Source organism: Vombatus ursinus, unplaced genomic scaffold, assembly GCF_900497805.2.
Source record: "Vombatus ursinus unplaced genomic scaffold, bare-nosed wombat genome assembly UNPS02015255.1, whole genome shotgun sequence".
Lineage (NCBI taxonomy): Eukaryota > Metazoa > Chordata > Mammalia > Diprotodontia > Vombatidae > Vombatus > Vombatus ursinus.
This window is the reverse complement of record NW_020955033.1, coordinates 29,371,159-29,384,758: the sequence shown is the minus strand read 5'-3', so window position 1 is coordinate 29,384,758 and position 13,600 is coordinate 29,371,159. Positions and strand designations below refer to the sequence as shown.

General features: G+C 37.0%; 1 protein-coding gene across 3 annotated transcripts in view; it reads right to left on the bottom strand.

Annotated features, from left to right (window-relative positions):
* Positions 1–13,600, bottom strand: part of LOC114031915 (structural maintenance of chromosomes flexible hinge domain-containing protein 1-like) — a 182,174-nt gene that overhangs the window by 98,875 nt on the left and 69,699 nt on the right. For all 3 annotated transcript variants that reach the window (XM_027847122.1, XM_027847123.1, XM_027847124.1), the window contains exons 24-25: positions 13,091–13,225; positions 275–502 (exon numbers count right to left, since the gene is read on the bottom strand). In XM_027847122.1, the coding sequence (XP_027702923.1) occupies positions 275–502; positions 13,091–13,225 (363 nt within the window). The remainder of the gene's footprint in view (positions 1–274; positions 503–13,090; positions 13,226–13,600) is intronic.

Sequence of the window (13,600 nt, the reverse complement as noted above, 5' to 3'; positions counted from 1 at the left end):
TGCAAATAAATAAGATTATGTTAAAAGTATCAAATTACAATTCGACTAAGAATTTCTGGTAAATTATATAACCAAATAGCCTAATGACAAAATTCACAAATAGCCTTTTCCTCAAATTTGTTTTTAAAGCTACATCTGAACTGGAATTTTATTTGGTACCAATTTTGTTCCCAATAAGATAGTATATCACTGATTGTAAAGAGACTCTATCTTAAGTGTTTGTAGTAACTGTAACTTTTTTGGGATAACTTACCTTAATATAACTGAGACTTACCTTAATTTTTTCAGCTAATGCAGCTGTTATAATAATTTCTCTTTCTCCTTCATCATACATTTGGAAGATGAGATTATGCATGACATCTCCAGCTATCCAGTTGATCTCATCCTGGTGTTTGATCTGAATTGCCTTCTGTCCTTCTACACTGAATATCTGCAGTTTTGCAACATGGCTACTGGGGAGTAATCTAATAGTCTTCTCTACAGCTGGCACATCTTTACAACTCTAGCAGGAAAAAATAATTAAAGCACAAAACTGATTAACAGCTGACCATTCTATGAAAGAATATTTCCTTCTAACTTTTAATTCACTTGAAAAAACTACTTTCTTCATCAACATTATAAATCTGATGTATAGCATTTTACAATTTCCTTTTACTACTTTGAAATTTTTTGTTTCACATTTTAATTTAATCAACACCAAAATGTAACATTTCCATATACAAAGCAGAACATTAGCAGAAAAAGAGTATTATACATAAAGTGTACTCTACAATGTATAGCTTTCTTAAAAAAAAAAAAACTATAATAAATCCAACATGTAACTTTCAAATCCATCCTGCTTTGTGCTCCCTTTAGTTCTTTTCTGGTATTTTAAAAAATGGTTCACTAACCATCTTTCTTTTGTTTTTCTGTTTTACATTTTTTTACATTTCAAAGCACCTTAATTATCTCATTTATCTTATTTGACCATATAAACTTCTCTTCTAAAAAAAACCCTGCAATACCTCAAAACACCACCCCAAGAAAGTCTAAACTTATTAAGCTTTTCTCAAATCTGTCTCCTCTTCACCCTTTCCCAACCTCATAATCCATTATTCTCCCTAGAGCCCAAGTTCTTAACCTGGAGTCAGGAAATTTATTTTTAAAAATATTTTTATAACTATTTTAATATAACTGATTTTCCTTGTAACTTTCCATATTTAATTTTTTAATTTAAAATGTAATTCTGAGAAAGAGTTCAGAGGCTTCCCCAGACTGGCCAAGGTGAAAAATATACACAAAAGATCAAGAACGAAAGGTTAAGCCCTAAAAGAACCCACTACTCTACATAAAATGATCTACTGGTTGCATCTAAATAAACTTCTGATCACTATTCCTTCCTCAAGTAATTTTGTTTATAAAATTCCCTTCCAGTTCCAATTCCCACTCCTCTTTTGTTTGTCTAAACCTATTTATAATAGTATTGTACCTCAAAACCCAGAACAGTACTCCGCACACAGGAGGTGATCAATAAATCAAGAGTAATCATTACCAAAAAGAAAATCACCTAAAAAGTGAAAAGATTTGTTATTTAATGGTAGATACTATCTGATTTCCACCTAACTTGCCAATTATGCCTTGCTGGGGAGTATGGGGAAAATAGGAACATAGATTTAGAAATGGAATGGGACATTAAAAATCATCTAGTGCAAATTCCTCATTTTATAAGTGAGATAACCAAGACCCACAGAGATTAAGATATGCCCAAGTAGCAGGAGTAACAGAGAAACGAATGCCAGGATTAGAACACAAGCTTTCTAATCTTCAATCCAACCAGTGTGTAACAGTACAGAATATTGGATTTGAATTCTTTCTTGAAACCCAAGAAGATATGGGCTCAAACCAACCTCTGGCAATTTCTACCTGCAGTGACTGAGCAAGTAACTTAACCAACTAGAGAGACATTTTCCTTGTGGGAAATGGTTATGCTGAATTTAATTCAATTTCCCCCCAACATGATACTGGCCTTATCCAAAAAAAGTGGCACTGAGTTTACCCCCTGAGTTCAGCATTACCTTTTTTCGACACAGTCAATACCATATTTCACTTCCTATGCATACTTATTACAACCGTTTTGTTTTTCTTTTGTTTTCCCAAAGGGGGGTGGGGGAGGGAGAGGAGGAATGAAGGGGTGGATAGAACGGAGAGAAAATATACTCCTGTTAACTGGAGAAAAAAAAGAAATTAAATTAAAAAAAATTTTTTTTTAATTTTGTAAACTTCAAAGCACTATACAAATTTAAAGTTATTATTATCATACACTAGACTGCCATTTCCTGTAATTAGTGTGGGGGGGAACTGAATTAAATTCAACATAACCATTTATTAAACACCTACTTTGTGCAAAGTACTGTGGGATAGAAAGATGACTGGGACATTTTCTTTATTAAAGGAGTTTACAACCTAACTGTACAGCTGATAGATATAAAAACAGGATATAAATGCATATGAAGGAGAAACAATGATGGTAGGGGAAAGGGGGAGGAGGAAGAGGAGAGAAGAGATCAAGAAGCAGCAATTACTTCTGGTTTAACAGTTATTTCATTAACAAATAAATCAATCAAACATTTATTAAGCGACTACTATGTGTCAGGATTATGCTAAGTGCTTGGGGATACAAAGACAAAAACAAAAGTAACTGGCCTCACAGAACTTACATCCTAAAGGAGAAAACACACAAAAAAATTATAAATAAGATACATTCAAAATTCAAAGTAAACTTGGAGAAGACACTAGTAGGTTAGAGGACCAAGAAAGGGCTCCTGATAGTGACTGCTCTTGAGCTGAGTAGTGAAGGAAACCAGAGGAGGAAAGAAGGGAAGGAGGGAAGGAAAACATTCAAGGAATGAGGAAGAGAGTGCAAAGGGACAGAGATGGGAGGAGGGGGAAGGGAATAAGCATTTGTTATGTACTTACTATATGCCAAGCACTGTACTCAGCACTTTCTAAATACTCTCAATGGATACATGACAACCCTGCTGAGGTATATGCAATTATGTTCCCCATTTTACAGTTGCGGAAAATGAGGCAGATAGAGGTTAAGCAATTTCTCCAGGGTCACTAAGTTAGTAAATGTCTGGGGCCACATCTGAACTCAGGTCTTTATGATTCCACCCCAGTACTCTGCCCACTGCATCATTTAGCAGCCTCTAAAAGGAAGATAAGTATGATAGGTTAAGTATGGCTGAACCATAGTGTGTGTGTGAAGGAAAATGACAGACTGGAAAGGTAGAGTCTTAGGCTATAAAGAGCTTTAAATTAAAAACAGCATTTATAAACCTAGAGGTAAAATGGGGCCACTGGAATTACAGCCAGCTTGGGCCTGGGGTGGGTGGGTGTGTAGGGTATCAGTCTGATATGGTCAAATCTGTGCTTTCAGGAAAATCATTTTGGTGGTTAGATAAAAGAAAGATAGGAGTAGGAAGAGACTATGAGTAGGGAGACCAATTAGAAGGTTATTGCAATAATAAAGAGAAAATGCGATGAGGATCTGAAATACAGTGGTGGATCACTGAAGAAGAAAAAGGAGATATTTAGGGAATGTTGTAGAAGACTAAACAAAAAGACTGAGTAACTGAAGAGGAAGACATCAGGGTTAAGAACCTAATGTGAAGTGATGAGGATGGGATCTAGACCTCAAAAAGGAAAAATCCTGAACTTTCCCACATGGCCAATCTCTGGTGTTCCTCTGAGGCTATAATCCCATCAACTAACTAGCTTTTCATTGTGGCTATACCTAATTTCTCAATTCTGTTACGCTTAACCTAGCCTAGCCCTCCATTGTCTTACCTCCCTAGGGTACCCCCCCATCTTCCTCCCCCCATCCCCATTTCCCACCCTTAATCCTAGCTAGGCCCCATTCTTCCTTGGCCACTTGGTCCAGGTCCATGGCTTTCTATTACCTCACAGTCCCTACACACTACTTGGCTACTCCTAGATCCCTCCCATAATCTTTCATGTACATAAGGTCCATTTTGTCTCCATTAAGGTGCTCAGATTCTTATAATCTAGCCACGGCTTAGATTCTTACAATATAGCCAACAGCTCACTAACATTTAGACTCCTTAAGAGTCTGCCCAACATGACGGATGTTCTAATAAATCTCGTCTTTGGCTGAAAGAAGGCTTGAGTCAAATTCTTTTGGCTAGGATCCGTGTGTTGTGATATTGGGGTCTTAGCACCCCTGAACCTCAACATTTTGGTGGCCCATACAGGGAAACTGCCTAACGCCAAATTCTTCTCCAGCCAAGAGTGGAAGATACGTAAGCCTCCCCTATCCTCCTTTCTTGCTCTGCAGCTGGGGTTGCTCTCCAAGCACTAAGGTTTGGAAGTGCTTTTTGGGCAGACAGTTATGAGGCTCTCTTGCACTCAGCCTGACACTCTCAGGCTCTTGGTCCACTGGATCAGTTTGAGGCCATGGACCTGGATACACCTTCCGCAGCATAGAGGACAAGGACAGATGCCCTATCTGGAAGTGTATGCCCAATTCTATCAATTCTCTCAGGGCTAGGGAATTGGGGAAAACTGCAGTTGCTTTTTAGTTCCCTGAGGCTTGCTTACTCCCTTCCCTCTACACTGCTGAATCCTCCTTCATGGAGGTTACAGGGAAAAGTTAGAACAGCTAAAAATATTTTGGCAGATTCAAGAGGTTTTGTGATTCAGACTCCTTAAGAGTCTGCCCAATATGACAAATGTTCTAATAAACCTTGTCTTCGGCTGAAGGAAGGCTTGGGTGGAATTCTTTCAGGCAGGACTCACGTGTTGTGGTTTTAGGGTCCCAGCACCCCTAAACCCCTAAACCTCAACAGAAGTATATTACAAACTTCCTTTTTAGCTTCTCTAGAAATTAAAATTAAGAAATTATATTTTTTCAGCCTAAAACTACTTCCAGATTTTTCCCCTTAGGAAAGTAGGTAGAAGAAACTTTAAGGTCTTTCTTAAGGAAACTGATTAAAGAATAATCAAATTTAAGATTTACAAAGATAAAATCACTGCCTACCTCATAACTAGAGTTGATTGAAGCCATAACTCATACCTTTCAACTAAGAAAAATATCTATCCCAGAAAGGTCAGCTAATAAGCATTAATTAAATGCTTAATATGTGCCAAAGGACACAAAGAAAGGCAAAAGCCAGGACTTGTCCTCAAGGAACTCATAATGTAATCTAGGAGTGAGAGGAGTGGTCTAGGAGAAAATGAGATTGTTACCCAACTATTCTAACATTAACCCAAACTGTATTCTTACATATTATGATCTTTTTTTCCTGATCAAAATTCCTTACCTGAAACTGTCTTGGGGCAGTCATGTCTGAATGCAAGGCAGAACTATGCCACCTTAGACACCTCTGTCTCTAAGCTAGAAATGATCTGACAGTAAGTTAGCATTAAGTTAAATTGTTTCTGATAGATAAGCCTAAAAATTCAGAGTCAGTATTAGTATTATATTTTCTTCTTTGATACTAAGTTAATTGGAAGTATTGTGATATGCCAATAAGAGGAAATTTCAAAAGATGGGATTTAAGGGGAAATAATAACAATAATAATAGCTAATATTTACATAGTGCCTATGTGCCAGCCATCATACTACATTTTAGAAATATTATCTCATTTGATCCCGTCACTAACCTTGTAAGGTGGGTGCTATTGCTACCTTCATTTTATTGAAAGGAAACTAAGTCAGAGGTTAAGTGATGTCTAAGATGACAGAGTTGTAAGTGACTGAGGTAGACTTGAACACAAGTCCCCCAGAGGGGTGTGAAAGAAGAAAAGATAATAAGGTGTGTTCTGAACATATTGAGATTGAGTCATCTATGGGACAGTTTGAAATGCCCCACAGCTGGTGATACACAGGTCTTGAAGTCACTTCCACAGAAATGAGACTTGAACCTATGGAAGTTAATATCATCAAGAAAAACTATAGGAGCTGAGATTCTTTAAGTGTCTAGCCAAGGGCTCAGATTCTTAAGATCTGGCCTGCTTGCATTAGCAATACAATGCTTAGATTTCTTGAGAATCTGGCCAATGTGGCAGATATTTAATAAACCTTGTCTTTGGCTGAAAGAAGGCTTGGGTCAAATTCTTTCCGGCAGTCCCCATGTTGTGATTTTGGGGTCCCAGCACCTCTAAACCTCTAAACCTCAACAAAACAACTGAAATTAAATCAGAAACATCTTCACTTTGGTTTGGGGAGCAGAATTTCAGTGATAATGGAAGTGAAAGTCAGTTTCTAGGCAAATTCATTTCTGTAACTATTGAACCCAGGGGTGAAACACTTCTACCTGCAAAAGTGTTACTTAAACTTTTGAAAAAGTACAGAGATCAGATAATCCTGCAGGTCAAATGTAAATGATTTTAATGAGGCTCTTACACTTTTACTTCTTCCAATATCTGGTGCAGTCTTTTCTCTCAGATTTGTGTCTTCCAGACTACAGGCCATTCACCTACAGTTGCTAGCAAACAGCAGGTACCAGCCAATGTCCCTCCATCATCCCCTGGATACAGCCTGTGCTCAGTTCCAGTCAACCTCCTCTTTGGGACACCCTCAAGACAAGGACAAGCTCTACACCCCTTGCTAGCAGAAAGCAGTTTCAGAAGCCAAGACCTTCACTCCCTTACCCCAAAAGAATTGGGGTCCAATTTATTTGAGGGGGGAATGAAGAGGATGGGATCTGAACCCTTAACAGGAAAAGACCATGTCTTTGGGATCTGGACCCTAAAAAAGAAAATCCCTGGATTTTTCCCATGTCTCTGGTGTTTGCCTGAGGCTGTAATCCACTCAACTGGCCTTTCATTGAGGTTAAACCCAATCTCCCAATTCTGTTCCTAGCTCCCCATTGCTCCTGGTCATTTCACACCCTTAAGCCTGTCTAGACTCCATTCTCCTTTTTATTCTAATATTCTATAATTCTATTTATAGTAGACTCCCCAGAAGCAGATTATACAGGGTACAGCTTTTGAGCTTATTTTTCCTTCTCAGAATTTAGAAAATTAAATAAGATGAAAATCAAACCTTAAATATCAGCTTTAGCAAAAAATTTGGTGGACCTCAGTATAATATAAATGATTATATGAGACTTTTAAATTACACATTCAGTACTGAACTATCCTTACCATTCTTTCCATCAATTACAGCTGATAATCAAGAATTAGATAAAACTTTTAATGAAAAATCTCAGCCCTACTTTAAAGAGAAAAGCAGAACTACTAAATATATCTTTCAGATTTCCTAGTCACGGCAAAACAGAGTGTAGAAACAACCTAAATATATGAGCCTTTCCAAAAAATGTTAAAGGGTCACTGTGAAAAGACTGAAAAGGAAACTAAATTCCAGGAAAAAAATCAAAAACTGTGGCAAGGCTTCACAGCCTATATTGTATCAAGAACTGATTGTAAAGTTGCATATGATTGTGAAGGAAGATTATTGTATTGTAAGAAACTGCTGGGAAAACTGGAAAGCAGTATGGCAGAAACTAGGCATAGATCAAAATCTCACACCATATACCGAACTAAAGTCAAAATGGGTTCGTGATTTAGATATAAAGGCTGATACTGTAAGCAAACTGGGAGAGCAAGGAATAGTTTACCTATCAGATTTATGGAGAACAGAAGAATTCATGACCAAACAGGAGCTAGAGAACATTATGAAAAGCAAAACAGATAACTTTGATTACATTAAATTGAAAAGTTCTTGCACAAAGCCAATGCAACCAAGATTAGGAGGAAAGCAGAAAATTGGGAAAGAATTTTTACAACTAGTCTCTCTAATACTAAGTCAAACGCTAAGAATACAAGTCATTCCTCAATTCATAAATAGTCGAAGGATATGAACAGGCAGTTCTCAGATGAAGAAATTAAAGCCATTTATAGTCATACGAAAAAATGCTCTAAATCACTATTGATTAGAGAAATGCAAATCAAAACAACTCTGAGGTACCACATCACACCTATCAGATTGGCCAACATGACAAAACAGGAAAATGATAAATGTTGGAGAAGATGTGGGAAAACTGGAACACTAATGCATTTTTGGTAGAGTTGTGAAATAATTCAACCATTTTGGAGAGCAATTTGGAACTATGCCCAAAGGGCTATAAAAATGTGCATTCCCTTTGACCCAGCAATAGTACTTCTACAGCTATATCCCAGAGAGATCATACAAATGGGAAAAGGACCCATATGTACAAAAATATTTATAGCAGCTCTTTTCATGGTGGCAAAGAATTGGAAATTAAGAGGATGCCCATAAATTAGGAAATGGCTGAACAAGTTGTGGTATATGAATGTAATGGAATACTATTGTATTATAAGAAATGATAAGCAGGGGGCAGTTAGGTGGCACAGTGGATAGAGCACCAGCCCTGAAGTCAGGAACACCTGAGTTCAAATCTGGCCCCATATCAAATACTTGACATTTACTAGCTGTGTGACCCTGGGCAAGTCACTTAACCCCAACTGCCTAAAAATAAAAAAAATTTAAAAATTTAAAAAAGAAAGAAAGAAAGACATGATGAGAAGACAGACTTTAGAAAAACCTGGAAAGACTTGTATGGTCTGATGCAGAGTGAAGTAAGCAGAACCAGGAGAATGATGTATACAATAACAGCCACATTGTGCGATGACTAATATTGATAAACTTAACCCTTCCCAGCAATACAAGGATCTAAGACATCTCCAAAGGCCTCATGATGGAAAATGCTATCCACAAAGAATGAACTATGGAGTTTGAATGTAGATCGAATCATACTATTTGCTATTTTTTTTTCTTTTGTGTTTTGTTTCTGGTGGTTCCTCCTATTGGATCTAATTCTTACTTATAACATCACTAACGTGAAAATATGTTTAATAGGAATGTATACATACAGCCTACATTGGATTGCGCACCATCTTGGGGAAGGATGGGGAGAAAAATTTAAAACTCAAAAGCTTATGGAAGTGATTATTGATAATTCAAAATAAATTAATAAAAAAAAAAAGACAGGGGCAGAGTCAAGATGGCGGAGTAAAAGCAGTGACTTGCTTGAGCTCTCCCCTAAACCCTTCCAAATACCAGTAAAAAATTACTCTAAACAAATTCTAGAGCAGCAGAACCCACAAAAAAGATAGAGCGAAACATACTTCTAGCCCAAGACAACCTGGATACTTAATGGGAAAGTTCTGTTGCACTGGGCTAGAAGAAGAGTACAGTTCAGCATAGGGCCCCAGCAAACCCAGTGTCAGTCTCAGGGGACTGAATCACTGGTATCTGTGCTGGTTTCCAGACTTCTCAACCCACAAATTCCAAAGACAACTTAGAAGGTTAGTAGGAAAGGTCTGTCAGACTTAGGTGACAGAGGAATGTGGTCCAGCAGCAACTGATTCCAGAGCTCTTGGCCCACAGACAGAAGGGAGGGGTGGGGGTGGGCGTGACAAATGGGTGATCAAAGGGGAATCTCTTTGATGGCACTGAGGCAGGATTCTCTTGCTTTGCCTGTGCTTGGATCTGGGTCCCAGTTCTTGGGTGGAAGTCCTGGGGTGAAGAGGAGTGCTGGCATGGCGGAGTTTGTGGTGGTGGTGGATAGGGAATCCTCCTCACAGTTCCAAGGCAGAAAGGAGTCTTGCGGTCACTCATAGACCAGAGCACAGGCCAGGAAAGGAGTAAATACCTCTCCTTTGAACACACCACCTTGGAAGAACTGAAAATTTACAGGTCCCTAGAAGTTTCTCTGAAAACAACTGCACAAAACCCCTGAAGCTTGGGACAGTAAACCCTCCACACTGGAAGGAGAGCCTATCTTAACAAAGAGTTAAAATGTCAAATAACTGGGTAGAAACATGAGCAGGAAGCAGGAAAAAAAAAACCTCAGACTACAGAATCTTACTTTGGTGACAAAGAAGATCAAAATATACCACAAAGTCAAAGCTCCTATATCCAACGCCTCCAAGAAAAATATGAATTGATCTCAGGCCATGAAGAGCTCAAAAAGGATTTTGAAAAGCAAGTAAGAGAAGTACAGGAAAAATTGGGAAGAGAAATGAGAGTGATGCAAGAAAATCATGAAAAACAAGTCAACAGCTTGCTAAAGGAGACCCAAAAATACTGAAGAAAATAACACCTTAAAAAAGACTAACTCAAATGGCAAAAGAGGTCTAAAAAGCTGATCAGGAGAAGAATGTCTTAAAAAGCAGAATTGGCCAAATGGAAAAGTGGGTCCAAAAGCTCACTGAAGAAAGTAATTCCTTAAAAATCAGAATGGAACAAATGGAAGCTAATGACTCTACGAGAAATAGAGAAATTGTAAAACAAAACCAAAAGAATGAAAAAATAAGGGTCAGCTAGTGGCACAGTGGATAGAGCTCTGACCTTAGAGTCAGGAGGACTTGAGTTCATATCTGGCCTCAGACACTTGCCACTTACTAGCTGTGTGACCCTGGGTAAATCACTCAAGCCCAATTGCCTCACCAAAAAGAAAAAAAAGAATGAAAAAATAGAAGACAGTGTTAAAAATCTCACTGGAAAAACAAATGATCTGGAAAACAGATCCAGGAGAGATCATTTAAAAATTACTGGACTACCTGAAAGCCAAGATCAGAAAAAGAGCCTAGATATCATCTTTCAAGAAATTTATCAAGGAAAACTGCCCTGATATTTTAGAACAGAGGGTAAAATGGAAATTGAAAGAATCCACCAATCACCTCCTAAAAGAGATCCCAAAAGGAAAATTCCTAGGAATATTACAGCCAAATCCCAGAGTTCCCAGGTCAAGGAGAAAATACAGCAAGCAGCCAAAAAGAAACAATTCAATTATTGTGGAAACACAATCAGAATAACATAAGACTTAGCAGCTTCTACATTATGGGAGTGGAGCGCTTAGAATACAATATTCCAGAGGTCAAAGGAGACAGGATTACAGACAAGAATCACCTACCCAGCAAAACGGAGTTTAATCCTTCACGGGAAAAAATGGTCATTCAATGAAATAGAGGACTTTCAAGCATTACTGTTGGAAAGACCAGAGCTGAACAGAAAATCTGACTTTCAAATATAAGACTCAAGAGAAGCATGAAGAGGTAAACAAGAAAGAGAAATCATAAGGGACTTACTAAGGTTGAACTGTTTGCATTCCTACATGGAAAGACGATATTTGTAACTTATGAGACCTTTGTCAGTATCAGGGTAGTTGAAGGTGAAAAAAATTATATGAATAGATAGATAGACAGATAGATAGATAGATAGATAGATAGATAGACAGACAGACAGATAGAAAGACAGAGATGGCACAGGGGGAGTTGATGATGAAGGGGTGATATCTGGAGAATAAAATTAAGGGCTGAGAGAGAATTATATGGGGAGAAGGAAAAAGGAAGAGGTAGAATGGGGTAAATTATCTCACATATTACAGACTAGAAAAGGTTTTACAGTGGAAGGGAAACGGGGGAAGGTGAGAGGGAATGAATGAATCTTATTCTCATTGGATTTGGCTTATGGAAGGAATACCATACATTTTCAATTGGGTATGGAAATCTATCTTACCCTGCAGGAAAAAAGAGAGGAAGGGGAGAGAAGAGAGTTGGGGGATAATAGAGGGGAGGGCAAATTGGGGGAGGGGGTAATCAGAAATAAACTATTCTAAGAAGGGACAGGGTCAAAAGAGAATAAACAGGGGGTGGGATAGCATAAAGAGAAATAGTTTTCCACAACATGACTACTGTGGAAGTGTTTTGCATAACTACAACATGTATAACTGACATCGAATTGCTTGGAACTCAAAATTTTAAAAACGAATGTCAAAAATTGTTTTTACATGTAACTAGGAAATAAGATACACAGACAATGGGGTATAGAAATCTATCCTCCTCTACAGGAAAAGAGAAGAGGAAGGAGATAAGGAGAGGGGAGGGGTGAAAGAAGGGAGGGCAGACTGGGAAAAGTGGTAATCAGAGTGCATACTGTCTTGGGGTGGGGGGAGAGAGAGATGGGGAGAAAAATTGGAACTCAAAATCTTGTGGAAGTCAATGTTGAAAACTAAAAATAAATTAATTTTTAAAAAAAGAAATGATGATGGGGCAAAGGGAGATACTGTATGCCTCAAACTAGCCCCATTTTTCCCTGCTCCCAAGCTCTTTTCTAACCTTTTAAAAATACATGCTGGATGTCAAATTGTTTGCCTTCTTAATGGGGGAGGAGGGAGGGAGAGAATTTGGAACTCAAAACTTGAAAAAAGAATGTTAAAATTGTCTTTATGTGTAATTGAGGAAAAAAATAAAATATTTAAAAAAACAACAAGCAGGAGGATCTCAGAAAAATCCGGGAAAACTTATATGAACTGATGCCAAGTGAAGTAAGCAAAACCAGGAGAAAACTGTAGACAGTAACAGTAATACCGTATGATGATCAACTGTGAATGACTTAGCTATTCTCAGCAATATAATGATCCAAGACAATCTCAAAGGACTTATGATTAAAAAATGCTATCTACCTCCTAAGAAAAAACTAACGGCATCTAAATGAAAATTAAAGCATAGCTTTTTTAACTTTATTTTTCTTGGGATTTCTTTAATCTGTGTTTTCTTTTGCAATATTGCCAATATGGAAATATGTTTTACATGACTGCAAATGTATGATCACGTATGCACATGTATAAATTGTCTGCCTTCTCAAGCAGGGGAAAGAAGAGGAAGGGAACTCAAAAATTTTTTAAACTAATCTTTAAAATTGCTTTTACATGTAATTTAAAAAATGAAATACAAAAAAAGCTTTAAAAGATTTGATTGTAAATTTATCAACATTTATACATAATACTAATACTGAATCTAAATGGCTACACTAGGGCTTCAATGATCAACACTGAGAGATAGTGAAATTCTGCAAACTACCTGCTTACTGATCACAACTGAAAACAGGAAAACAAAGGGGGGGAAATGGATATACATGGGAAAATCATACTTGTATTTTCTCAAAATGACTCATATTATAATAGATATATGATATAAATTTATAAGATTAATAGATGCTTATAAGTATAAAATGCTACCAAAATATAAAAACCTGTTAATAACAATAATAACAACTTACTGGTATTTCAATCCTTGCTTTCAGTATGTGGTCTTTTTTTATATTCTGTACATGAAATGGAGGTCCAGTTAAAATACTAGTTCCAGCATTACTACAATCCACACTGTAGACAGGAAGGTTTGGAGCACCTAAAAACTATATGGGATATACAAACTAATTTAAGAATCCAAAATGAAATTAAATCATTATTCATAAAATTCTAGTAAAATTTCTTGAATTAAAAACCCAGTATACATTATCTATAAAAATACGTATATTTACTTCTAAAATTGGAAAATTTAAATCTGAAATGTTTATAAGTTTGAACTCATTTTGAAGTGAAAGAAATTTTTAACAAGCTCAAAAAAAATTTTTGAAAATAGAAATCATACCTTCACTAATTTTACATTTCTCTTTCCATTCTCTTATGTCTACATCTCTTCTCTTTCCTACCCTAAATCTTTATAGTGAAGAAATTGCCATGCAATTGTCAGAAACACAAAAATATTATTTTCCACAAATATTCACTTC